This window comes from Leptosomus discolor, chromosome Z (assembly GCF_034619465.1).
Source record: "Leptosomus discolor isolate bLepDis1 chromosome Z, bLepDis1.hap2, whole genome shotgun sequence".
NCBI lineage: Eukaryota > Metazoa > Chordata > Aves > Leptosomiformes > Leptosomidae > Leptosomus > Leptosomus discolor.
The window spans coordinates 50,462,580-50,489,712 of record NC_141419.1 but is presented as its reverse complement, the minus strand read 5'-3'; the positions used below and the strand labels follow the sequence as shown (position 1 = coordinate 50,489,712).

General features: G+C 42.7%; 1 protein-coding gene across 1 annotated transcript; it reads left to right on the top strand.

Annotated features, from left to right (window-relative positions):
* Positions 1-16,111: 16,111 nt before the first annotated feature.
* TMEM175 (transmembrane protein 175) lies at positions 16,112-26,151 on the top strand. The gene is made up of 8 exons (XM_009961280.2): positions 16,112-16,170; positions 18,159-18,210; positions 19,469-19,504; positions 20,686-20,769; positions 21,447-21,611; positions 22,944-23,022; positions 24,779-24,920; positions 25,488-26,151. The coding sequence occupies exons 1-8, from the start codon at positions 16,127-16,129 to the stop codon at positions 26,149-26,151; spliced, it is 1,266 nt and encodes a 421-aa protein (XP_009959582.1). The 5' UTR covers positions 16,112-16,126.
* Positions 26,152-27,133: the final 982 nt, after the last annotated feature.

Sequence of the window (27,133 nt, the reverse complement as noted above, 5' to 3'; positions counted from 1 at the left end):
AGGAGAGAAGGGATGGAAAGAGTTAACAGGATTCAGGCAGCTCCTGCCCTGAGCCTTGAACAAGAGTAAAGGAAGATAACAGGGAAGAAAACAGGTGCAGACCATTAGGCAGGAGAAGAATGCAAGCCTGCAGGACAGCAGCCAATGGGGTCAGCGGTAGTGGCGCGTGGACAATGCCTGTACACCAATCATAGCTTACTTAGTGGCGCGTGTACTAGTAGAGAAAAGTATATAATGATGCTGTAGCAAACAATAAAGGTCTTCAATTCACCCTCAGAGTCCGCCCCTTAATCAGCCACAGAGTACTATGTATTTCCTTTATTTCTGTTCATTTTTTTGCAGTTTTTCCCTACCTTCCCTTCCTCCTGTAAATCAGTGTGCCAGAGTTGGCCTCTTGATTGACTGTGAAAGTATTGACTGCCAGCCAGCTATTGCAAGAATTTTGGATCACAGGATGTTATACCAACATGGATTACTTGTACTTCATTAATCTGTTTTTCTACCTTTATTGTACTTACTGTAGGTGACCTTGGCATCTGGATCAAAACTGAGATGAGCATCTAGAACAGCATCACTTATCTGGTCACACATCTTATCTAGAAGACAAAAATAAGACAGACATAACATTTCTTTTTGTGATAAAAACGTAAAAGTGATTTCTTAATAAAATTTAATTTCCAGTGGGCAAGAGTTTATAGAGCATCTGCTAAGAGGCAATTTTAGCAATTTATATCCTGAAGGGTATGTCTTATCCTGTTTTTACTCCTCTCATCAAGTTAATCCTGATATTTTACTATCATCTGCACAGGCCAGCAGCCTCCCATGTGAAGGAACAATGAAAAAGGCCTGCAAAAGCACTTTGAAATATTAGTTTCAGGAGAACAGGTGATACAAGTAGTAACCATGGAAGAAGTGCTTAAGCTAAGACCTTTCTGTAGGGATTTTGCATTCTTCCCCTCTTTATTTTAAACTTTGTATTGCATTTTCTGTGTGAATTACCTATTTTGATCTTCGTCTTATAACTGTCAGAGGTCTGCACTTAAGGTGGTGTTTATCCCAGTAGCTCCAGTGGGGACATCTGAAATCTCATTTTTTAGACAACAAGAGGCATTGCTGTCCCTACAAGAAGGTACCTTAGATTGAAGTCCTCTCCTGCAATTATCCACAACTATCTGGCTCATGTGACTTTAGAAAAGCATCTGCAAACGTTCTCTCAGGGACAAGCATTGGCCGCTCACAAGTTTTCACAGTTGTATTTCTGAGCTTTGGTCTTTTTTTTTTTTTTTTTTTTTTAACAAAAAAAAGCACTGGAGAGAAAAGTTTTTACGTATTCTGTCTTTAGCAGCTATGACTTACTGTCCAAGTAAGGCTTGAGTATGGCAAATGCATTTGGTTTGTTAAAAGCTAAAGAAAAATTTAGGGGACAAATTGAAATTCTTTGTCTCATCAGGGTAACTGAACGAGGTAAAAGCAATATCAATATTATTTCTTCAAACGTACAGGTTTGGAAGGTTGCATATCTGCAGAACCAACATGAGGAATGTGAATTAATCTTCACCCACCATCATTACAAAAAGAAAGGTATCCAAAATATGTTCATCCATACAACTACACAGCTGGATCTACAACACTGTCTGTAACAATGAGCCAGGTGCCTATATTGTTTGCAACAGCCTATGTAATTATCTATGTAATTGCCAATCCAAAAAAAACTTCTCTTGCAGAAGTGAGTACCAGACTCTAAGAGGAAGTTAATGAAGAAACATAACTGAATGTCCACTTTAAACTACTTCTTTACTTTTAAGGATCACAACAAACAAACATCAGAACGAAATTATAAGGTTAAAGTGGACTTATTCTGTACCCTATAAGATTTGTAAGTCAATGCAAAGTTTAAGTGCAAATTGAATTTTATACAATCATAGAATCATTCAGGTTGGAAAAGACATTTGAGATCATCAAGTCCAACCATCAACCTTGCTCTACCAAGTACACCCCTAAACCGTATCACCAAGCACCACATCTAAACAACCTTTAAACACACTAAAGGATGGTGACTCAACCACCTTCCTGAGCAGCCTATTACAATGTCTGACAACCTTTTCAGTGAAAAAAATTTTTCCTAATGTCTAGCCTAAACCTACTCTAGTGCAGCTTGAGTCCGTTCCCTCTTGTTCTGTCATTAATTACCTGTGAGAAGAGACCAGCACCTACCCCTCTATAATGTCCTTTCAGGCAGTTCATAGATCATGGAACAGTTTTGGTTGGAAAAGACCTTCAAGATCGAGTCCAACCTTTGTCCTAGCTCTATCGACACCACTAAACCATGTCCCTAAGTAAAACATCTACCGTCTCTTAAACACCTCCAGGGATGGTGACTCCACCACCTCCCTGGGCAGGCTGTTCCAATGCCTGACAACCCTTTCAGTAAAGAAATCCCTCCTAATATCCAGCCTGAACTTCCCCTGGTGCATCTTAAGGCCATTGTACAGAGCAATAAGGTTTCCCCTCAGCCTCCTTTTCTTAAGACTAAATAGCCCCAGTTCCCTCAGCTGCTCTTCATAAGACTTGTTCTCCAGGCCTTTCACCAGCTTTGTTGCCCTTCTCTGCACTCTCTCCAGCACCTCAATGTCTTTCTTGTAGTGAGGTGCCCAGAACTGAACGCAGCACTCAAGGTGCGGCCTCACCAATGCTGAGTACAGCGGGACGATCACCCCCTTACTCCTGTTGGCCACACTATTCCTGATACAAGCCAGGATGTCATTGGCTTTTTTGGCCACCTGGACACACTGTTTATTCAGCTGCTTGTCAATCAGTACCCCCAGGTCCTTTTCTGCCCATAGCTTTCCAGCCACTGGTCCCCAAGCCTGTAGCGCTGCATGGGGTTGTTGTGGCCCAAGTGCAGGACCCGGCACTTCATCTTGTTGAAGCTCATCCAGTTGGCCTTGACCCATTGATCCAGCCTGTCCAAGTCCCTCTGTAGAGCCTCCTTACCCTCAAGCAGATTGACACTCCCACCTAACTTGGTGTCATCTGCAAACTTACTAAGGGTGCATTCTATCCCTTCATCAACATCATTGATAAATACGTTAAACAGAAGTAGCCCTAGGTCTGACCCCTGAGGAACACCACTTGTGACCAGATGCCAGCTGGATTTAACTCCATTGATCACCACTCTCTGGGCCCGGCCGTCCAGCCAGTGTTTCACCCAGCAGAGCGTATGCTCATTCAAGCCATGAGCAGCCAGTTTCTTCACTAGCATTCCACGGGAAGCAGTGTTGAAGGCTTTACAGAGGTCGAGGTAAACAACATCCACAGCCTTTCCCTCATCCATCAGGCGGGTCATCTTGTCATAGGAGGAGATCAGGTTCATTAAGCAGGACCTGCCTTTCATAAACCCGTGCTGACTGGGCCTGATCACCTGATTGTCCTGTAAATGACTCGTAATTGCACTCAAGCTGATCTGCTCCATGACCTTCCCTGGCACCAAGGTAAGTATGAGAACTGTGGATTAATATCTTCCAGTACAATCTAAAAGCAAGGAAAAGTGAAACACGCTGGCCTGTAGCTTTGAATGGATAAGCCATTGTGCCATCAATACCACCTCACTCAAATGCAAAGTAAAAACAGGCTAAAAGCAAAGCGCAAGTGCTAAAAATGTGTGTGCCCCTTTTATTCACACAGGGTACAGTGATCTCAATGTCAGCATGAGATTTGCTTATGGAGGTGCACAAGTCTCTTCTTCACTGGCATAATTTTCACAATCTGAATCAGCAATTTCTGTACCTTTATGTTTTGTTTCTACTGTTTTCTCCAATTAAACTGAAGCTAAATATTTAACTGTGCATTTCATAAGCACTTGCGAAGCAAGTCAAACAATTTAGAGGCTTGGAAAAAAGCAAAACAACAACAAAAAGCCAAATGGATAGCTATCTTGAGCTACTTGTGCTGCATTGATCCCCAGCACAAGCATTATCTTAGCAAATTTTCTTCCTAGTATATTTACACAGAGAATCAGAATCCTAGTCAGTTACTCAAGTTATATTGCACCTTCACTGATAATAATTGACCACAGTTTGAGGAAACAAGGACTTGAGATGAAAGTCAGAAACACCATGTAGTCATAATTTTAGACCCAGAAATCATTTGTGCAATCAAGTATAAAATCAGTAAAGCCAAGTTCCAAAGTTTGTCATCTGGCTAGTTTGTCAACAACCCTGAGGCAAACTGAGTCCTGAAGATTGTGAAACTGATTCACACCAGAGGGCTGAATGCTCAAGCAGGAATGGCATGATCTGGAACAACTGGTAAGTTTTATTGCTTTCAGCTATTTACACCATTACAACATACAGTTCAGCGTTTTAAGGCAAACAAGTGGTTGTGGAAGTTCAAAACACAACGCTACATGCTGCAGTGGTCTTGCAGCTGTTGGGCCCTTCACTGTGGGCTTGGCAGACAAATACAGTCGATCTAATACTGTGCCATTCCCACCTAATGAATAAGAATCCTGAGAATACAGATACACAAGAAAAACTCCACTGCAAACCTTCAGTGTTTGACGCCACCCTCATTTTCTCACTATTATGTTTTCTGTCTTTCCTTCTACTATAGAAAAAGCAAGAGGTAATGTTATTTTTAGTCCTAGCATTAAAATGCTTCGTTTGAAGGTTCCACCATAAAAGGAACTGTTGCTACCTTTACTGTAAATTCAAGTCACTAGTACGTCTGCTAAAGGTCCAAACTTCCTCCAGTCCATCAGTTAACATAGCTTCAAGACACATATTTATGTAAACAAAGCTGTGTGAAAACCAGCTAAATTTAATGAACAGCTATTAGAGCTGAAGCATTGTCTTGCAGTCACACACCTGGAAAATACAATGACTTTGTACAGCCTACAGCATATGTAAACTTGTGTTAGGGAGAGCAATGTGGCAAAGAAGCATGTGCAGTATTACAGCAGTATCTGGAATGCAGTCCTGATGAAAACCAATCTTTAGTATTCCAAACATTTCAGAGATTCAGTGTTCAATGATCACCTATAACAAATATGCATAAAGTAATATTTTTTCATTACAGAATTAAAAATGAAATTGTAATTCCAGTATATGTGGCAGCTCCAAGTCCACCTGTAGAAGACCTCTTCATGCTTTTTTCTCTCAAGCATAAGTTTAAAGTTGCCAATGCTGGATTATATTGCATACTAAAAAAATAAGACACATTGAAGCAAACATAAATACTAATCTGAAGTCTATTCAAAACAATTAATTTGTTCTTTCTTTTCTCCACTGGGGGAGATACAACTGAACTTTCATCAGATAGCTTTCTTCAGGGCAAGTATTAATAAAAGCAAAGATTCAACCACCAGTTTTGCTTACCAAAATGTCCGCACCTAGTGTGCATACTGCATGTATCAACTAGTGAAATTCATATTATTCAATAATATACATATGCATAGTTTTTCCCTGAATTTTCATACATATTCATGTTGTTTCCAAGAAATTATTTACATCAAGTCTGCCTTTCTCTGGAGTGTGCGCAGTGAAGAGTATTCCAAGTGGTACACCTCCTTGTCTCGGTTGGCTGGTCTTATCCAACATCAAGGATATTTCTCAGCTGCTTATCTGTAGTAGTAGGATCGAAACTACTTCTACCAAAAATATGCATCAAGGATGGGATGTCTGTGCTGAAGTTTTGAGGCTACATTTACCAAGAACAGAGTGATTACCAAAAAGATAGTGATTACGCGTCAAATAAAAAGTAATTATTTTCTTGGGTAGCACATTCTATCAGCACATCCTATTCTATGTCTAAACTAAATGTTACTAACGTCTTTTCTTTACCCAAAACAAAACATTCTTTACAGCAAATTCCCATTCCTGTATCAGTCAGGCTGTCAAAATTCATTTTAACAGACCCCTTTTCTCCTACTGTTTGCCTTCATGAAGAGATACTACTAGGAAACAGCTGGACTCAAGCATCCAGACTAAGCGAGGAAGCACAGCCCATTTGGAAGCACTGTTGGCCTTTGACTTGCTTCAGAACACAGTACAACGGCACACTGGAGCACCTGAGTACAGCACAGGGTCATAAAGCTACCTAGGAATGACAACAGGTGAATCTGGTCTTAAAAACGCTTGTCCTGCTGAGCAGCTCTACACTGCTGCAATAAATCATGTTGAGCTCAGCTTCTCTAAATCAGTAGTCATTTCTGAAAGTGTTGTTCCATGTTGAACAGTAACAGAAGCAGTGCTGAGATGCAGGTACAACTGCAGCTACAACTGAAGGTTTTACTACTGGCCATTACAAGCAAACCACGTCCCCTAACAGGCCACCAGCAAACATCTCATAGGACATGTGTGTTCATTCTGCAAAGAAGTCTTTACTGCTAGGAAGCAGCATGCTGTCACTTCAGGACACTTCCCAGTAGTGACGTATAGGAGGTAATAAAAGCAGTAATGAAGGCAAAGCACTTAGACAAATGAGTCAAAGACGACCCTCAAAAAATAAAGAAAAATCACATTTCAGCTGCAAGAATGACTAGAGAAGGCACTGCCTAACTGTGGTAACTCAAGCGGTCACTACTATGCTGCAACAGGCCCATCACCGTTGGTGAAAGCCACCGGTCTACAAAGTCATTCATGAAGAGGTGACTTGGTCGGAGGAAAGAGACCATCTGCACCACTTTTTTTTTTTTTTTTTTTTTTTTTTTTTTTTTTTTTTTTTATCCTAGGAACAAAAGTTTTCAGCACATAACAGCAAAAACTACCAGTTCTCAGAGGACAAGGATTACTTAAATGTGTCTGAAGAATAGCAATAAAGGGGAAGACTTTAAATCACTGTTAATGATCATCAGAAGTGCCCATTAACTCATCTATTTCATTGCCATTCTTTAGCTTCAGAATTTATGATACAATACAAAATTAAATTAGTCATACAGAGATTTGTGTGCCTGGAGGTATTTCAACTCTGTGTAATAAATATGCTTTAAGCTCAAGTTACATGTTCCATAACACACTCCATACAAAGCATAGAAAAACATTCCTTTGAAGAATTTCAGTTGCCTCCATCACCAATTCATATTATGCTGATTTCTAAAATACTTGTGCTTTACATTGTGTCTTACACACTATTCTCATTCAACATACGCTCCTCAACATGTTTTATAACTAAGTCACTGAGAAGGGCTCTGGAGCCGCAGAAGGTTTCCCGCCAGGGGAACCTTCCTGAAACGGCAAAACCGAGGTGACAGAAGCACAGGGGGCATGAGGGTGCCCCAGCCCCACCCCCCGAGAGGAGCATGAGCTCCTGACGAGGGTCAGCTGTGACTCACCGTGGGTGGGGACAAGAGTGATGGTGGCCAACATGCTCACATGGAAGAGCAGCCCCCCAGGGAGCGCAACGAACCACACGGGCCAACAGGGCGTGGCGCGGCAGTTAGTGCAGGCAGTTGGCACAGGTAGGGCGTGCAGGGAAGGGTGCGGGCAGGGTGCAGTCTCTCTTCTGGCTTTAGAGACCGACAGACCTTGTGGTCACTGCCCTGCCAGAAAACGTGAAGCTATGGTTTCCACTTGGCTGAAAGCCATCGTGAGGAGGAATCTGGCGACCCAGATGGAGCTCCCGCACAGACATGCAGCTGTGCAGGTCTTGGGCTGCAAGGGGTGTCTGAGCCTGTCACTCTGCCAGAGGACAGTGGGGACACAACCTGTGTGAGGTGTGACCAGGTGGCCAATCTCCTCAGTCTTGTGGCAGAGCTGAAAGAGGAAGTCAAAATATTAAGAAGCATCAGCGAGTGTGAGAGGGAGATAGATTGGTGGAGCTGCACCCTACCATCTCTGAGGCAAAGGCAGCAGATGGAGACTCCACAAGAAGCAGAGGACCCCCTACCCTCTCACCACCAGGCAGAAGGAGGGGACCTAAGAGACAGGGGGGACTGGAAACAGGTCCTTGCTCGGGGCAGCAGGTGAATCCCCTCCTGGCCTCCCTCACCTACCAAATTGCCCCTACATAACAGATAATGGGGCTCTAGATCTTGAGGACCAGGCAGATAAGGAGGTAGCTGAAGTCCCATCTGAGGAGCTGCCTAGGCAGTCAGTCAGCTCCATGCATTATGACTGCCTCTGTTAAGAAAAAAAGGAGGGTAACTGTTGTAGATGATTCCCTTCTGAGGGGAACAGAGCGCCCCACAGGGAAGTCTGCTGTCTCCCTGGGGCCCAGGTTAGAGATGTTACTAGGAAACTCCCTAGTCTGGTATGGCCCTCTGATTACTACCCACTATTGGTTATGAGGCTAGTAGCAATGGGGTTACAGAGAGAAGTCCAAAGGCCATCAAAAGAGACTTCAGGGCGCTGGGCCAATTGCTCAAAGGTTCAGGAGCAGAGGTCATGTTTTTCTCAATCCCTTCAGTGGTGGGCAAGAATACTGAAAGGAACAGGAAAACACACCTGATTAACACACGGCTTAGAGGCTAGTGTCATCGACAGAATTTTGGTTTCTGTGATCATGGAGAGGTTTACATGGCAACGGGCCTGATGGCAACAAATGGAGGTTGGCTTTCTAGAAAGGGGAAAAGGATTCTAGCGTATGAATTCGCCAGGCTCATAGAGAAGGCTTTAATCTAGGTTCAAAGGGGGAAGGGGACAAAACAAGGCCCACCAGTGATGAACCTAGGGGTGGCATGCTGATGTTGGGGGTGAAATCAATAGCTCAGCTCAAGTGCATCTACACCAATGCACGCAGCATGGGCAACAGACAGGAGGAGCAGGAAGCCATTGTGCAGCAGGCCATCACAGAGACATGGTGGGATGACTGTCATCACTGGAGTTCTGCAATGAATGGCTATAAGCTCTTCAGAAGGGATAGTCAAGGAAGGAGAGGCAGTGGGGTGGCTTTGTATGTTAAGGAGTGTTTCAATTGTGTAGAGCTTAATGATTGTGAGGACAAGGCCAAGTGTTTATGGGTAAGGATGAGGGGGAAGGCCAATGAGGCAGATACCGTGCTGGGAGTCTGTTACAGACCACCCAACCAGGAGGAGGCAGATGAGGCATTCTACAAGCGATTGGCGGAAGTCTCACAATGGTTAGCTCTTGTCCTCGTGGGGGACTTCAACTTACCAGATGTCTGCTGGAAATACAACACATCAAAGAGGAAACAGTCCAGGAGGTTCCCGGAGTGTGTTGGAGATAACTTCCTGATGCAGCTGGTAAGAGAGCCTACCAGGGGAGGTGCATCGCTTGACCTACTATTTACAAACAGAGAAGGACCGGTGGGAAATGTGATGATCAGAGGCTGTCTTGGGCTTAGTGACCGTGAAATGATAGAGTTCTCTACTCTTGGTCAAGTTAGGAGGAGAGTCAGCCAAACCACAGCCATGGACTTCCAGAGGGCTGACTTTGGGCTGTTCAGGACACTATTTGAGACAGTCCCTTCCGAGACAGTCCTGAAGGGCAAGGGGGTCCAGGAAGGCTGGACATTCTTCAACGAGGAAGTCTTAAGGGCACAGAAGCAGGCTGTCTCTGTGCGCCAGAAGACAAACTGGTGGGGAAGACGACCAAACTGGTTGAACAAGGAGCTTGTGCTTGAACTCAGGGAAAAAAGGAGGGTTTACTACTCTTGGAAGAAAGGGCAGGTAACTCAAGAAGAGTATAGGGAGCTTGTTAGGTCATGCAGAGGGAAAATTAGAGAGGCAAAACCCCAACTAGAACTTACGCTGGCCACTGTTGTGAAAGACAACAAAAAATGTTTCTACAAATACATTAACAACAAAAAGAGAACCAAGGAGAAACTCCATCCTCTATTGGATGCGGAGTGGAATGTTGTCACCAAAGATGATGAAAAGGCTGAGGTACTTAATGCCTTTTTTGCCTCATCTTTAATAGTCAGACAAGCAATCCACAAGGTAGTCAGCCCCCTGAGATGGAAGACGGGGACAGAGAGCAGAATAAACCTCCCATAATTCAGGAGGAAGCAGTTAATGACCTGCTTTGCCACCTGGACATCCACAAGTCTATGGGGCCGGATGGGATCTACCTGAGAGTACTGAAGGAGCTGGCGGAGGAGCTGGCCAAACCACTCTCCATCATTTATCAGAAGTCCTGGATAACAGGGGAGGTCCCAGATGACTGGAGGCTTGCCAGTGTGACGCCCATCCACGAGAAGGGCCAGAAGGAGGATCCAGGGAACTACAGGCTTGTGAGCCTGACCTCGGTACCAGGGAAGATTATGGAGCGGTTCATCTTGAGGGCATGTGCAGGACAATGAGGGACTCAGGCCCAGCCAGCATGGGTTCATGAAGGGCAGGTCCTGCTTAACCAACCTGATCTCCTTCTGTGACGAGGTGACCTGCCTAGTCGATGAGGGGAAGGCTGTGGATATCATCTACCTGGACTTCAGTAAAGCCTTTGACACAGTCTCCCACAGCATTCTCCTAAGAAAGCTGCGGCTCATGGCCTAGATGGATGCACATGAAGCTGGTTAAAAACTGGCTGGATGGCCGAGCACAGAGAGTGGTGGTGAACGGAGCTAAATCCGGCTGGTGGCTGGTCACAAGCAGTGTCCCCCAGCACTCAGTATTGGGACTGGTCATAACATCTTTATTGATGATCTGGGTGAGGGGATTGATGCTCCCTCAGCAAGTCTGCAGATGACACGAAATTGGGTGGGAGTGTTGACCTTCTGGAGGGTAGGAAGGCTCTGTAGAGGGATTTGGACAGGCTGGGTCGATGGGCTGAGGTCAGTTGTATGAGGTTTAACAAGGCCAAGTGCTGGGTCCTGCACTGGGGTCACAACAACCCCATGCAGCTCTACAGGCTTGGGGATGAGTGGCTGTAAAGCTGCCCAGTGGGAAAGGACCTGGGGGTACTGGTTGACAGCCAGCAGAACATGAGTCAGTAGTGTGTCCAGGCGGCCAGGAAGGCCAACAGCACCCTGGCCTGTATCAGAAATAGTCTGGCCAGCAGGACCAGGGAAGTGATCACGCCCCTGTATTTGGCACTGGTGAGGCTGCACCTTGAATACTGTGTGCAGTTTTGGGCCCCTCACTACAAGAAAGACATTGAGGTTCTGGAGTGTGTCCAGAGAAAGGCAACGAATCTGGTGAAGGGTCTGGAGAACAGGTCTTATGAGGAGCAGCTGAGGGAGCTGGGATTGTTTAGTCTGGAGAAGAGGAGGCTGAGGGGAGACCTTATCGCTCTCTACAACTACTTGAAAGGGGCTGTAGTGAGGTGCATGTCGGTCTCTTCTTCCAAGTAACTAGTGCTAGGACAAGAGGAAATAGCCCCAAGTTGCACCAGGGGAGATTTAGATTGGACATTAGGAAAAATTTATTTACTGAAAGAGTGGTCCAACAGTGGAACAGGCTGCCCAGGGGAGTGGTAGAGTCACCATCCCTGGAGGTGTTCAAAAAACGCATTGATGTGGCATTTGTAAACATGGTTTAGTGGGCATGGTGGTATTAGATGAACGGCTGGACTTGATAATCTTAGAGGTCTGTTCCAACCTTATGATTCTATGATGTAGGGTATACACATACTCCAAGCCCAGCCTTGAACATAAAAGAAAATACAAAGAAAAGTCAACATTTGTTGTCACAATTGAGACGGACAAAGTGACACGACACAAATATCTTTTTGAAAGCCTGGTAGCTGCAAAAGCCTTTATTGCCTGTACATTTATACTCTCTTTCCCCTTAGCTTTTTCAGAGGTGTCTCTTTCTAATCGGTTCAGAATTGTTATACAATCTCATCATTTGTTATTTGTACAGTTCATTATAACTCATCCCTTCTGCCAAAAAGACATGCATGCTTTGTCTTGTAGTCGACACTTTCTCAGGGCTTGCTTATCTTGCAGGTGCAACTCTTCTTACTCCTGTCTGTTCTCTCATGGGTAGACCGGAATCCTCCCAAGGTCGAAGCCGTTCTGTTCAGGGGCCTCAGTCCAGCTGAGAACTCCCACAATTTGTAAATGAGAAACCAAAAAAAGTGGGCAAGAGCAAAGGGAAAAAGGGCCAGGGCAGGAGAAACATGAAGGCAGGAGGATGCTGGAGAAAAAGGAGGCGCAAGAAGTTGCCTGAGCAGGACTACAGCAGAGAGACACCCATGCAGGGTCAGATGCACAAAGGAAGACATAGGGCAGGCATGCTTCTGAGGTGTCTGCAGACAGTGGAGGAGCCCACGCCAGAGGAGTGGAGACAAATACACGGAGGAGCAAAAGAAAAGCAATCACAACACCAAGCCCAATCTTATGCTCCCCGTTGCCTCACCCAAGGGACTGAGACCATGAAGCAGGGAGGAGAGGTGTCCAGAGGGGAGCTGGGGTGTTTTCCCTAAGTGACCTTTTGTTTTCTTTATTTTTCAGTATTAGAATCAGTAATTAAAAGTTTCTTAATTGGTAATAAGTTAAATTCCCTGCAACAAATCTATTCCATTGCCTGTGGCAGTGGGGTTGTGTTTAACAAGGCAGCTGGCCCAGCCAAGATTTATCTGTTACTGGTCAATTTTTTCAAGGGATGTCAATTGCTTCTGTAAGAGTTATGTTTTCCTTTGCCTCTTTTGCTGCTGTTTCTTGACCGAGTGTACAAACAGATTCAGAAAGGTGCTATGGAAAATGGAGAGATGAACTGGAAGACCTTCTAAAAAATGCCATCACTTCAGCAGCTGAACTTTCAATATTGCTCTGCATCCCAGGACCTCACAAAAAAATTACTATTGGACCCACAGAACTGTACCTGTACGAGCTGAAGTCTGCATATTCTGCTTATATTTGGCACACCAATGCAGTATTTCAGCCAAAGGCTTGCCCCTTTTTGTTTTACAAGTTTATTTTTGCCACAGTTGTGCTATTTTCTCTCATCATCTATACAACACTTCAGTTCAACTTGTTTATGAAGAGATTGAGTTCTGAGGTCTCACAGCTGAAGTGGCTCTTCTGTCTCAGTCACTTCTGTAATCAGTTCAACAAGCTGCGCTCCAGCTCAGACCACTTACATCAGCAGCCCCAAATGAAAATGCCATTCATTCACATACTTGCCTCAGGAAACTTCTGCAGAACAAATGCTGTTCTTATGGCTAAGTGTATTCAGGCTGTTCTCACTGGACTATTTCTGACACTCCACCAATATCTCACAAGGTGAACTCCCAGCCCATTCTTTGCTAAGGCTCATTGCCAGTGCCTGACGAGAGTCTCCCCATACATGTGTTAAAAAGCTACTTGCCTGCTGCTTTTTTCCACGTAAGGCCTCCCAGCTTTTCAGCTCTTTCCTCCAGCCTCTTCTTGCTTCTGAGTGCAGCCAAGATTCCCAGCTTTTCTCATACTCTTCTTTCCATGTTTCAGGCCTATCACACTGTTAGGCTGATCAGTTCTGGCATATAGGCAGGTATAGAGCATCCACCCACTTTCTTGCAGACCCCAACCAGTTTAAGAGCTGACTTCCACCAGATGTAGAAATACCTATCTTGAGCAGAGTTTTGGGTACAGCTGAGTGATTTCTGCAAGTGCTTCTAACTATTGACTAGACTGTATTGTATTACTGTTATTTCCAACTCCTAGTTATGAATTTCAGAGACTTCCACAGCAGTTCTAGGGTATCTGCTGGACCCTTCCTTCCCGAAAGTCTATTATAAATTCATTCCAATCTGTCATACGTATTCAGCTGCTTATTTCTGATTGGGCTCTGTACTCTTGGCTTCAATTGATACATCAACTGAGGAAAAACGCCAAATGGTTTGAAGTGATGGTACAAGGTCAAATAGTCCGGTAAAAAAAAAAAAACAACAAAACAAAACAAACGGGCAAAATAGTTACTGTGGAATTCAGATACAGGTTTTAAAACACGAATTATGAACAAAGCTGAGAATCTCCAGACACTACAGTCTCTGTTAAGTGTAATCTCCGGTGTATACACACTAGCTGTGAGGTGCTTTGACGGGATGTACACAGCCGCACATCGTCTGTAACACTGTTTCTTCCTCCGGCGCCCACCAACTGACGTCACCTGTATGAGCCACTAGCTTTAATCCAGGGCAGCAACACAGACATTCCCAGATGGAAGGAAAACCGCCCTTAGCTCAGACGTATTTAGTTACCTCCAACAGCAGCACGCCCTACCCCCGGAAGCGCTCCGCCGCCTCCCTATACAGCAGACCCGCGAGGGCTCCCTCCGGCGGCGGCCGGCGGCTCCCGCCTCACCCGGGGCCGCGGGAGGGGCAGCACCGCTCCCGCCCCGCCCAGCGGCAGCCGCCGGCCCGCGAGCGGAGCGCGGCGGGGTTATGTCGGCTCCGCAAGCCGTGGTGGCGGGCCCCGGCGGCGGGGCGGCTGAACCGGAGCCGGTGCGCGGCAGGGGGCTGGGGCTGGAGCTGGGGAGCAGCATGCAGATGTCGCACCGGCTGCTGGCCTACAGCGATGCGTTGCTCTCCATCATCGCCACCGTGATGGTGAGCGCCTGGCCCGGTCCGGCCCAGCCGCGGCGGGGGGCCTGCCCGGGCCGGCCCCGCCGCGGAACCCGGGCTGGCGGCGGCGGGGCTCGGGGCGGGCTGGGCTGGCGCCGAGGGGAGGCCCGGGGCCGGGGCCCGCCGTTGGGCGGCATGAGGGAAAACGCCCGTGCAGCGGCAGCTTGTCCTGGGGTTCCCGCTCTGCGCCCGCGCCCTGTCCCTGCGCTGCTCTGCCCGCTGATTCCGAGGAGCCACCTTCTCTTCTTCCGCGACCCCGCTCCTGCAGCACTACCGCGACATGTCGGCGCCAGTCCCGGAGCCTGGGAGCCGAGTGCGGGAGAGCGCGGCGGGCCGGCAGCAGCGCACAGTCGGTGGGGGGAGGGTAACAGCGTCGTCCTTCTGCGGCCGAAAAGTGTTTCTGACTTCTAGAGCTGTACGCTGTTGGTAGCTGCGAGATTCAGGAACATTTGTGGCCACACGAAGTTTTTTACCGTTTAATAAAGCTCTCAATAAGGAAAAGAATGCCCACTACTAATAGTGTTTTGTTGTTTCAGATTTTGCCTGTGGCTCACACAAAAATACATCCTGATCAGGTATCATATATCTTTGGTTTTGTTCTTTCTTGTGTCTTTGCAAGTATGTGTAACATGCTAATGTAGCACTCCCACTTCATCTCAAGTTCAGACTTTCAAAAAACCCAAATGGGTAACCAACAGTAAAGCCAACAGAAATTTCCCCTAGGGGGAGGAGCTGCTGAACTTGTGGTGAAAAACTTAAATATGGAAGATCTATGTAATCTGCAGAAGTTGTGATATAAAGCCTGAATGAGCTGTATATTGTAGGCCATAGATTTTATCCAGTTACTTTTGTATGAAAAATGAATTGCCCATCTAGCAAAACATCTTTCAGAAAGCATCTGCTCTTTTTGGTAATAGATTGTCACTTAGAGAAGCTGCTTATGTAGTGCAAGCTGAATGCTGGTTTTAAAATCAGGTTAATCATAAATGTGATCAGAATAAGCAGAGGTGGAAAAAGAAGACCACAGACAAGAAACTAATTCTGAAAGAAACAGGAATGTTATGAAGCATAAATCAGTCATTTGAGAAAGTTTACATGTTTTTAAAAATTGTTATTTACTTTTCTGCTCTTAAAAACAGACCTAGACAAATATTTTATCTCAGTTTAGGAAACTGAAGTATGATCCATAGCATGGCAAATACACCCCATGAGTTTAGTTAAGGTATTGGGGTGGTATGTTCAAAATTTGCTGTGGTTAAGCCCTCCACTTCCTCATTGTTAACATTCATCACATGAAAACCTGTGATGTTTCTACTGCAGCAGTCAGTGCTAAAAAGGCATTTTGTGGCCAGCCCTCTGAAATGCATTATCACAGTAACAGCAATGAGGGAGTGCATAAATTAATCACAAGGTGAACAGAGCATTTCCGCTAACTATGCATTTCAGCATACTTCCAAGTGTCTAATAAACCAGTTCCTCTGCATGGTAGTAAAAAGATTGTTGAAAGAGAGCTACATTCTTGGCAGATATTTACAAAAACTTATTACACAACTGCATGTTCTTCTTCATTTGCAGATATTGCTAATAACTTCGCAATGTAACATTTCTTTGTTTCTGGGTGTCACTTTCAGAAACTGGGTGAAAGTGTTCAGCAACTTCTTCTAGCAAAAATTGCAGTCTACTTGATGACCTTCTTAATAGTCACAGTGGCATGGGCAGCTCATGTAAGGTAGGAACACAGTGTTTAAGTCCAAAGCTAAAGAAAAACTATTTTTAAAAGGACAGGAGGTAACCGTGTGTCTGATACATTTCTGTCTTGATGATATATTTCTGAATTGTCTTTCCTTGGATAATATAAAAATTCATTGTAAAGAAATGCTACCCTAAGCAGTGAATAACTGTACTCTTACAGAACTCACACAGTGATACAGAGAAAAATGAGCATTATATATCTTTTAAATTGAAGTGACTTTTCATTTTACTTCATATTCTAGATGGAGTTAAACTTCTAATTAAGCTGAAAAAGCATGACTTTGTAACTTGGGTGCTAACAAAGGAACTGATATAATACAGCTGGCCTAAGACTTGTGTCTTCTCAGTCCTCAGCAGTGCTTCTCACAAAATCAGTTGTAATGTTGCAGTTGTTGCCTTTCACAGAGCTGTGGACACCACCACTACCTGTGTCTTGGTAGTTAAAAAGAAACTGACATGCAGGCATCGTACTAGAATCAGGACAGTTTTTGCTTGAATTTTGAAAATGTTGCTATATTCTTTCCTTAAGTGGATTGACTGCATTCTAATTAGAGGTATCCAACCTGTAATTCAATACTTTAAGGTGATACTTCACGTCAGTGCTTTTATCACATTGTTTTTCTTTGCTTACATAAGTAAATGCTAAGGCATAGTCTTTGAATAATTTAGGGGTTTATGGAGGGTGATTGGTTCTATTGATTTGACACTTGTGAGGATCAGGAATTTCATTTACAAGGTGTGGGACAGTTTGGAAGAAATGCTTGTTTTCTTTGCATAGTAGTAACTATGCCTTATCTTCAGGAGAAGTACTTTTAAGCCTTAACATTCCGAAAATACTCTGTTCCAGACAGCATGAACTTGCCTACTCCCAAGTAAAACTCAGAGAAAATCAGAATAATAGCTCTTCACAATGGCATATGAGACAGAGAAAAATGAGACTCTAGGAGGACTCTGAACATCTGGATCTGCTCTGGAAGATCTTTGCAGTGCTACTGCAGGGCCCAGATCCCTACACAACATTGTTTCGTCTGACAAGTGAAAGTCAGTCTGGTGCTTATATTTTTATTTTGGCATCAGAGTATCAAATAATTTGTTCATATTCTTGTGTGAGCGGTGAACAGTGCCTGCTGGTGGAAGTCTGCCTTTGTTCATGTTTTAGAAGCATTTGCTTGAGCAGTGAGCACAGGCTCCAGTTAGTTCTGGGCTTTACCTGTGTGATTAATTGATGAGGTGATTAATTCACAGCTGATGATAGTTGTCCTGTGGCTCCCAAGCCCTGTGCAGCTCACTAGTGGTTCGCTGGCTGTCCTGTCCCAGGTGTGTCAGGTGGCAAAAGATACAGCTGTTCTGAAACAAAACTGTTGTGGGAGAAATCAGACCAGTAGTCTGCCCTGTGACCTGGCTGCATTTCATCCTACAGTGAAGTGGCTAGTCCTCCAGAGAATCGCTATCAACTCCTGCTCCCAAATCACCCCCTGTACCTTCCATTTTCCATGGAATGATATCCATCCGTAGCTCACTGCCTTCTTAGGTTTTTGGTGTGTGACTTGAAGGGTCAGAACTGACATCTGGATCACTTTTTCACAGATGAATTGGCTGTTAACAATGATGAAATTTACTTCAAAGTAAATATATAATTTCAGGTGTAGAGGAAGGAGGGGGGAGGGGCAGGGAGCCAGTTTGCTAAATCATATACCACTTGTCCTTCAAATAGAAATGAGATTCTTAATAACTGCTTCATGATTGAACTTGACTGTTCATACCTCACTTTTCAAATTTTTCAAACAAATTACTTCCATTACTTTGAGATAATGCATTTTAGTAGCACCTGGACTACTTGTATAAATTCTAGAGCAAAGGAAATCAGGTTCCTCTATAATATCATAAATATGCAATTTGTATACAGTGTTGTAAAACATATTTTGGGAGCTGTCTTGTTCATGATATCTTGCCTTGCCTTGACAGGTTGTTTCAGGTCATAGAGCTTATAGATGATGTCCTCGCTCTTCTAAATCTGGTGAGTCTTGTCAGACATGCTGGATATTTAACTAGCAAGTACAGGCCATTTTTTCTTAAGTCTGTGTGTACATATCCAAAAGTTTCTAATTAGCATAACTCTGCCAGATTCCCAGGTCAGTGAGACACAAAAAGCTTGAAATCCTCCTTGCCAAAGTGGTTGATTGATAACTAACTTGCTTTTAACCTGCATATAAGGTTTTACTATAAGCCAACATTAGCTCTGCAACAGGTTAGCTGGATGTTCATGTGAGGGAAATGAAGAGGCACCTGTGGCAAAAGTTTTTGACTGTTCTGTGTCCAGGTGAAGTATCTGTCCTCCAGGCTTAAGAAAATGAAATGTTAGGTCTTTTGTGGCAAAAAATCTTAGTGGTAGGTTTGAATTACAGTTATGTTTTCAGTCATTTCTCTGTTTAAGTTGCTCAAAAATTCATTCTGAAGCTTGTTTGAAACAGAGGATTAAATGGTCTTCCGAAAGCTACCACTGAGAGACCAATCTCTGAATCAGCGTTTTGAGCTCTAGCCTTGCCTCAATCTTACCTCTTAAAGATTCTTCATTTATTTATGTTTTTTAACAAGCCACCCTCTAATATCTTGGTTACTAATAGTTGTAATAGGATGCTACAATGGTGAACGTATTCTTGCTTTCACCTAGAGCTTTGTATTTTGCTATATTGTTTAAAATTCTGTTCTCTGACAGTGTGCAACCACACAATTTAATTTTGTTAATAAAAATACTGAGTTTAAACTCCATGAGATAATATTACAGAAAATTATGTCAAAGGACTACCTTAAGGCATGTAATTCTTATCTATAATAGCTTTCAAAGCAATGCTTTGGGCTTGAGGTGGTTTTTTTTTAGTTTATCTTTTTTATATATGAAATATTTATGATCTGAGATTAATGTTTTTGACAAATCAGAAACACCTCTTTAAGAAGTGTGGAACTTTTGGCACTGCTACTTTAGAAAGAAGTCTGTTAAGAACCATAGCAAAACTCTTACACGTCGTATTGGTAACAAAACTATAGTGTTTTCTGAAATTAGCCTGTACAGTTTGGCTAGCAAACATGAAAGATGTGTACAGAACTAGCCATTTGATATAGTCAAAGCTCAGCAACTTCAGGAATGTGGGGTTTTTTTCATGACGGAGCACGAGCATTTGATCTGTTTGTGTTTCATTCTCTGGACACATCTTTAATGAGAGAATTGCTTGCTTTGTATTTTACCTGGTGTTTCAGTACATTTTTTTCTTTTTTAGGCTTGTATGATGATAATAACTTTCTTGCCATACACAGTAAGTACTTTTCTAAAATTTGACAGATGTTTAAATTACTGAGTTTTTTTTCTTTATTTATTTGGATTATCAAAGTATTCAGAAACCCAGGAAAGTGTTACTGTTTTATAAACCCTGAATCCATGGTAATAGTTAAGCCTTAATTTTTTAAAATTCATGAGGACATATAGCCTTCAATTACTGCATGTTATAGACCTGGCAGAGATCATGGGAAGTCATAATTTCCCATGATTTCTTTTAAGAAAGCAGCTATATTGAAAAATATCAAATTTGCTTGATGAGAATTTTGCATTTTGTAAGGGAACTAAAGCTGTTCAAACTCCTCTTTAGATGACAGAACATTTTCCTTTTGTAATCTAGACAGTTTTTGGTATCACTTTTGACTTGTTCAGCAAGGTTGATTCTAGCAATCAATCATTCATTTTTTTAAATCTGCAAATTTGATGTTCTGCACAATTTCTGGTCAGATGACCTTTAGACCTAGCCAGAATATTTGCAACTGAACACCGTATTAGCAGAACAACACAGTTGCTTAAAATGTATCTTGACTTTTATTGTATGTGTAGAACAGATTTATATGACAGGCACCTGTTTCTTTTTGGATATATCTATCTTATATATTAGTCTGCAAAGAATAAGTTTGTGGTCAGTAAAACTGTCTTTATCAGCGAGATCACATACTTTTTACTTTGCCTTGGAGCTGAAATAATTTTTGGAAAGTTGTCAATGTTACCCTAATACTACTCCCTGCTTTTTTTTTTCCTCTAATGAAGCTGCAGAAATTAATACAACAGGGAGCCATGGAGGTAGAGAAATTAAAAGATTCCAAAAGGTATCCTAATATTAAGAATTTTCAAAGCTATGAATATCTTGTCCACTGAAAACACTGTTAAACTTTACGCTCAGCTACAAGCCAGTCTGTAGTTTTGTGGAGACATAGTATCAGAGAGGTTAAGGTTTTACAGTATCAACACGAGAGCAAAGCCATCTCTCCAGATGCCTTTGATTGGGATGCCTGCATGTATTTGTGGCTAGAAATTGCATTTAGTGAATGATGTTCAAATGCGAAGTATTGTTTAGGTTTCTGAGTTTCAGTATTGAATGAAGAGTGCTTCTGTTTTTCTACTGTTATTTACATTGCTTCTTGATTAAGTACTTGATTTAGTTGCATTTTTTTCTAGTTTTCCTTAATGGCCTCCTTTCCAGAGGTACCTTTCGGCATTTTCCTGTTCAGTGTCTGTGCTGTTGTCATTGGCCTTATACAGGTATTGGAGCTACCCATTTACATTTTCGCTTTGAATAGATTTTCTTGGGTAGAACTAAAATGACATTTCTTAACTATGGGTATAAATTGCTAAATGTCTTCTTTTTTTTTTTTCCTGTATTGTATTCTTTTTCAAAGTTGTGCCTGTTATTTTAATGTAGTGTCTGAATGTAAGGTGAGAAGTTTGCATTGTCACGGTCCTGTGAAGCTGATTTATGGAACTAAATTTATGCAACTAAATCAGCTGACCTCAAAGTCCACAGAATGGTAATTCCTTTCCCACTCTTTAAAAATGCCTTGGGGAAATAGCAATTGACTTTTTCTACTCAGGTTCTTACTGAGCCATGCAGCAGTGGCTGAGTGAACATGGGCTTTCAGCCTCAGTCCAATGGCACTAGTTTTCTCCTGGTGCAGTGCCTTGTTGCTTTCTGTTCATTATTGTGGAGGTCTTTATTCCTCTTCCTGTAAGATCCATGGTCATGATGAGCTCTGCAGCAGAGACTAAAATCTTGACATGCAGTGTATTGTGAGTTTCTAAGACCAGCCGTCCATGTGGGAGTGAAGAGTAAGGTTCTGAAAGTATTTTGGAATTTGTTAATTTATAGCTTTACAGTTTTATATTTTAAATGCTGCATGTACTTGTATGTAGTAACTTCACTAATGCGCTTCTCCTTGCAGGCTGTGATAGTAGTATATGGATTCTATCACCCACACTTACTGAATCAACAGATACAGATGTCTGAAAATCAGAATTTCTATAAACATCATATCTTAAAGATTATCCTAAGAGGACCAATTTTATGCGTTTTAGCAGCCATCTTTTCTTTTTTCTTTATTCCTTTGGTAAGTTCTCCCAGTTAACCGAAAACTTTGACGCGGCAGCTTATGGTAGTTGTATTTAGGACTGTGTATTGAAATAATGATGTCCATGTTAAATATGCAGACTTTCTCAGTTGCCAGTTCTGTAGTGGTGTGATCATGGCTGCTATTTTGCACTGGAGGTGTTCAATTCATAGATACCCATCCATAATTTGATCCATGAGTGTTGTGGTTTGAGCCTACTCAGTTGGCAACAAAAGCATCACACAGCCACTCGCTCACCCCTACCCTGGGAGGAGAAAATGCAACCAAAAAGGCTTGAGAGTCGAGACAAAGGACAGGGAGGGCTCACTCACCAGTTATGGTCACAAGCAAAACACAGACTGAACTTGGGGATAACAACATACATTTAATACAAAACAACCACCACCACCAAAGATAATGAGAGATACAACTAGGTCTTAAATACAACACACCTTCCCCCCCACACCCCTCTGGTCTCCCCAGGCTCAGCTCTGCTTCTTCTTCCCCCCTCAGCAGCGCAGGGGCAGGGAATGGGGGTTACAGTCCGTCCAGCACAAAGTGTCCCTGCTGCTCCTCCATCCTCAGAGAGAGAGGAAATTAAATTTAGTTTTTAGGTATGTCCTGAGCTTCCTTTCTTCTGTCTTATTCTTTAGGAACTGGTGGATATAACTGAATTGTGAGAAAGATTCCATGGGACTCAGCAGTGTTTAAATAATCCCTAAATTTGGGAGGGATCAGATTGCTGTTGATAAAAGGAATAGTTACGAATCCAAACATGAAAAGGCCTAATTTTATCTGAAAATATGTTGTCCTCTTGCACTCTTACTTCCCTGTTCTCCCTCGCCTTGTTCATGAGTGTTTTTTCTTTTAATATTAATAACAGTAAAATTAGTGTTCAAGTTGCTGTTGTGATTAGACCTGTGCAAAATCTGTGACCACTTACGTCTTTGGAACACAAGTAGTAGACTCATAGAATCATGGAATATCTCAAGTTGGAAGGGAGCCATAAGAATCATGTGGGATAGTTCTCTAACTTCCAAAGAATTCATTACTGCATTTTTGTTAGCAGAATTATTTCCTTTCTTGTTCAGCTTGCTTCATTACTGGTACTAAATTAGCTATCAAAAAGCAATATTAGATTGCACATGCAATATTCAGGAGGTGCATGTGCATTTCAGGTGAGCTGTTTCCATGTCATAAAGTCAAGATTTGGGGGTTTTTTTTTTATGTGATTGTACCTAAAGATTGAGAGTAATAGTTTAATATTAAACTTGGAAAGTAATTTGAATTTTGATAACTAAATTTAAACTGTGTTCATTTTCCTCTCCGTAGTCTTACGTACTTCTTGGGCTCGTAATCGTTTTTCCGCATCTCACTCGATTCTTTACATGGTGTAAAACTAAGATTGTTGGTGAGTAAGAATATTCATAGGAGTATGCTCAGATATGTTATTAGGCTGTCAATCTGTTATCCAAACAGCCTGGAATGAAGTAATTTTAGTTCTACTTCCATTTTCAGTCTTGGAATGTAGTGATTTGGGGGTTTATTGCTGTGCTTCCTAACAGTTTCTCCTCACTTCCTGGTTTCCCTTCATTTGTGACTAGATTTGTGTAAGGCACAACATTCAAAGATAATTTCTGAGTGCAAAACCTCTCTGGTTTGTCCTGAATATGCACGTGCACGCACACACACACAAGTACATGAATGATGGCTGCAGGCCATCTATCCTTTTTCTCTCTAAAAAGGGAGCATAGGGGTTAAAGAATATAGGAAGGAAGCTCTATGCCTGTATCACTTTCGTCCCAGCGATACTGGGTGGTCCCACATTTTCAAACTGGCAAGCACAGCACCTATAAATAAAACTTTTTCAGGGTGTTTAACTGTTTAGGGTGTTACATCTTGTTAATCAAACTGCTAAGTCTAAAGGTGTGCCTTCACACATGGCATAAGTCAGCCTAAATCCATGCTTTCTTCCCTCACGCTCCTTGCTCATGTTTTTTCTGCTCTCCTTGTGTCAGCACTAACAATTGCACAACCATACCAACAACCAGAGCTACTCTTAAACGGTGCTGAGAAGGAGGTTGCCAGTGGCAAAATAAAGGAGAAGGTGGTATCATGCAACCTACTCAGCCAAAAGGTGTAGTGTTCCTCTTTGAAAGGAATATAAACTGGTCACAAAAACAGTGAACAGTTCATGTCTTTGTAATTGGCACTGTTGAGGTGACTCAGAAGAATAACACCTTTGTGCTTCTGCTGCTGCTGTCAGCTTAGTACAAATCCATCTGTGTACACTGCAAATGGGAACGTACTTTTGACTCCCCCACGTGGCAGCAAGAATAGACAGGGAGGCAGAACTGCTCTGAAACAGCTAAAGCCAGACTCTCAGAGCCTGAGAATAAACTCATACAAATATTGCCTTTGCCTACTGCGACGGGGGCACCACAGTTTGCAGTCAGGTCATATCTGTGTATGTCTTACTGCTTCAGGTGGCTGACATAAATTACTGAATTGCGATTACGCTTGCTTTTCATTCAGTTCCTCTCATTACTTCCTCTGGAAGCTGTAAGCTTTTTCTTTGTCCAGTCTGTACTCTTGAAGTGCTGCAGCTTGGCTAGTTGGGCAGTTCAGAGTCCGGTCTTTGGGGATGTGTTTGACGTTTCCTGTAAAAGCTCCAGAGCCCCACCTTTTGACCAAAGACTGGATTTGTTTTAAAGCAGGCCGTTTGATGTCCTAGTGCAGCCCCAATGCTGCAGTGAGTGTTTTTTTCTCCCATGCAATATAAGTTCTCCACGCTGTCTTAGAGGACTTGCAGCTATTATGGCTTTCTGAGGCACAGCATCTGATTGTTTTAGCTCAAATGTTTTTTCAATTATAGTTTTGAGTCATTATTCACTTGGTGGAAATGGTCTGCCATACAGTTTAAGGTACAGGGCTTTTTTGTCCCTGAAGCACTTGTCCTGAAAGCAATAAGAACTTCAGGGAGAGGCACAGCTGCTGAAAAAAGTGGAGTGACTGACCTGTGTGGATGAACAGCACCCTTCTTTCTACAGAAAGATTTTAGCAGGTGGGGAGAAAGAGAAAGGGAGGTCACAGCAGGTTATTTAACTACCTTGTTTTATACTACCTGATTTTGTCTTTCATTGATAAACAACTGGATTTGTTTCCAGGTCAGAGAGATGAAGATGAGGTACACCATAGCTTAGAAACCTTCACTTTTTACCTCAGTGAGCCTCTGAGTAAGGAACGGGTAGAAGCATTCAGTGATGGAGTCTATGCTATTGTAGCAACGCTGCTCATTTTGGATATATGGTAAGGCTTTGTGTTGCCTAAAAGGTGTGTTGTTAAATATAATATTAACTTTTGTCTATATGTAATGTTTGAGAAAATAAAATTAACCAAACATTGTCTTTGACTTCTGAAACCTGCAGTGGTTACTTTGTGATTTTCTGGAAAGATACAGAACACAAACAAAATATTTTCTAGTGTCCACATTTCAGCAGTAGTGATCATTAGTGATCATCAGTCTATTTGGGGTGGGGAGTCTTGAAGAACAAAGCTTCCTTTTTGCTTAGTCATGTTTTCAGATAAAAGGCTTCTATCAAAAAAAACCGTTTAGTCATTGTGGCAACTTTATTACATTAACCTAAAGGAATGCCAACTTAGTTTCAGATTTCCTTTCAGATCTAATTTATTTGCAGAGTTGTTATTTGAAATGCTGATTTTAAGTTACAAATTAGAGAACTACAAGGTGGATGCCTGTTGTTCCCTACTTGCTCAGAGTAGCAACACAGCAAACAAAGCAACGTAGTTCAGTGTTGCTCCAGGTGTGTTTGTGTAACAGAAATATGCAAAGTAAATGAAGTTTTCTCTCCACAGTGAAGACAACGTCCCCGATCCCAGAGAAGTTGAGGAGAAGTTCCATGGCAGCCTTCTTGAAGCTTTAAGTGAATACGGGCCAAACTACCTTGCCTACTTTGGCTCATTTGTAACAATTGGTCTCCTGTGGTTTGTCCATCACTCACTTTTCCTTTATGTAACAAAAGCTACACGATTAATGGGACTGCTTAACATACTTTCATTGGCTTTCATTGGTGGGCTTCCACTAGCTTACCAGCTGACCAGTGAATTTGCAGAGAAGTCTCACAATGAAATAGAAGCCATTCAGATTAGCTGTGTTATCACTTTCTTTGCCAGCATATTTCAGTTTGCAATATGGACTACAGCCCTCCTCCATGAAAGGGAAACTTTGCATCCTTTTGCTAGATATGGTGGCAAGGAGCATGCCTTCATGTTTGCCAAGCTGGCTCTCTATCCTTGTGTAAGCCTTGGGGCCTTCTTTCTAACATGCTTGTTAAGTGAATTCAGCACAGCAATTTTCCATCTTATGCAGATTGTAATCCCATTTGCTTTTCTTGCCTTGCGCATTTTTGTTAGAATTTCTTTAACTATCATAAGGTCTGTAATGTCTCTCTCCAGACAGAAGGTTGTATTGTTAGAAGAAGAGGAGGCATGTTTGTCTCCTACTGAAACAGTGTCCTAAATTTCCACACAGTGCATGTGAAGTTACAACATTAGCTTCAGTTCTTCTAATTGACTTTACCTTCATGTGTGGATTGTATTGATCTAAACCAAAGCCTGCATTGGCCATAGCTAGGGCATATTTAAGTTTTAGCTGGTCATGCTTTAGACCCCCTTCTCCAAACCCTGTAGTTGAAAAAACTGGGTAAATAGAGGATACAAAGAAAAGCATGTTCCCCTTCCTTTACAGCTACCCTTTTGGGAAAAATGCTGTTTGACATGTAACTGCAGTGATGATTGATTAAGAAGTGCACAAACAGATGCCCAGCAAAATGCCCTTTTTTCTGACATATGGCTGTCATTATGGGTATAGAAGCTGGTTGTGCTACTGTAAGACAGGGCATGAGGCTTGGAAGACATGGAGACCTGGATTTCTGGATGGTGCGTTGTGGCAGAATGTTTGTGGAAACAGGTTGATCGTGGGCCCCCCCCCCCCCCCCTTTTTTTTTTTGTAATGGTTACAATGTCTTTTCTGCATAGTCACAAACTTGTGATAGCATTTTGAAAACTACTTGTGTTTGAGTGTCTCTCAGCATGAGTTTAAATGAGAGTTGCAATTGTGACCCATATGCAGTCTTCCAGGCTACCTGAACACAAGTTCTTCAGGCACATCTGTTCTTTTAAAAAAGGTTGTATTTAACAAATGAGGATTCATGTGGCTGTGTGTCCAAGGTTTGAACTGCCTTTGGTGTCTCCCAGGGAAGACATTCAAAGAGCTGTGGGACTAGAAGTAAATTTGTTCTCAATTCTGAAGCAGCTGCTCATCTGAAATGAAAGGTTTGGATTTCTCAGGCTTTTTGTGTCTGTTTTCATGCCTATTCAAAGGAACGTCCTTCTGTCATTCTGAAAGCATGATACCATATTTAGAGAGAGTATGAGATTTTCCTGCCATGTAAAAGAGGTCCCCATCAGGTAAGGGAGCTGAGGTTTTCCCTAAGTGGAGG

Excerpts from the sequence above, each read along its gene's own strand:
- TMEM175 (XM_009961280.2), top strand. The coding sequence starts at position 16,127 with ATGACCTTCTTAATAGTCACAGTGGCATGGGCAGCTCATGTAAG. Across the intron at positions 20,770-21,446 it reads TTGTCATTGGCCTTATACAG|GCTGTGATAGTAGTATATGG; the intron begins GTATTGGAGCTA and ends TTCTCCTTGCAG. Across the intron at positions 23,023-24,778 it reads GTGTAAAACTAAGATTGTTG|GTCAGAGAGATGAAGATGAG; the intron begins GTGAGTAAGAAT and ends ATTTGTTTCCAG.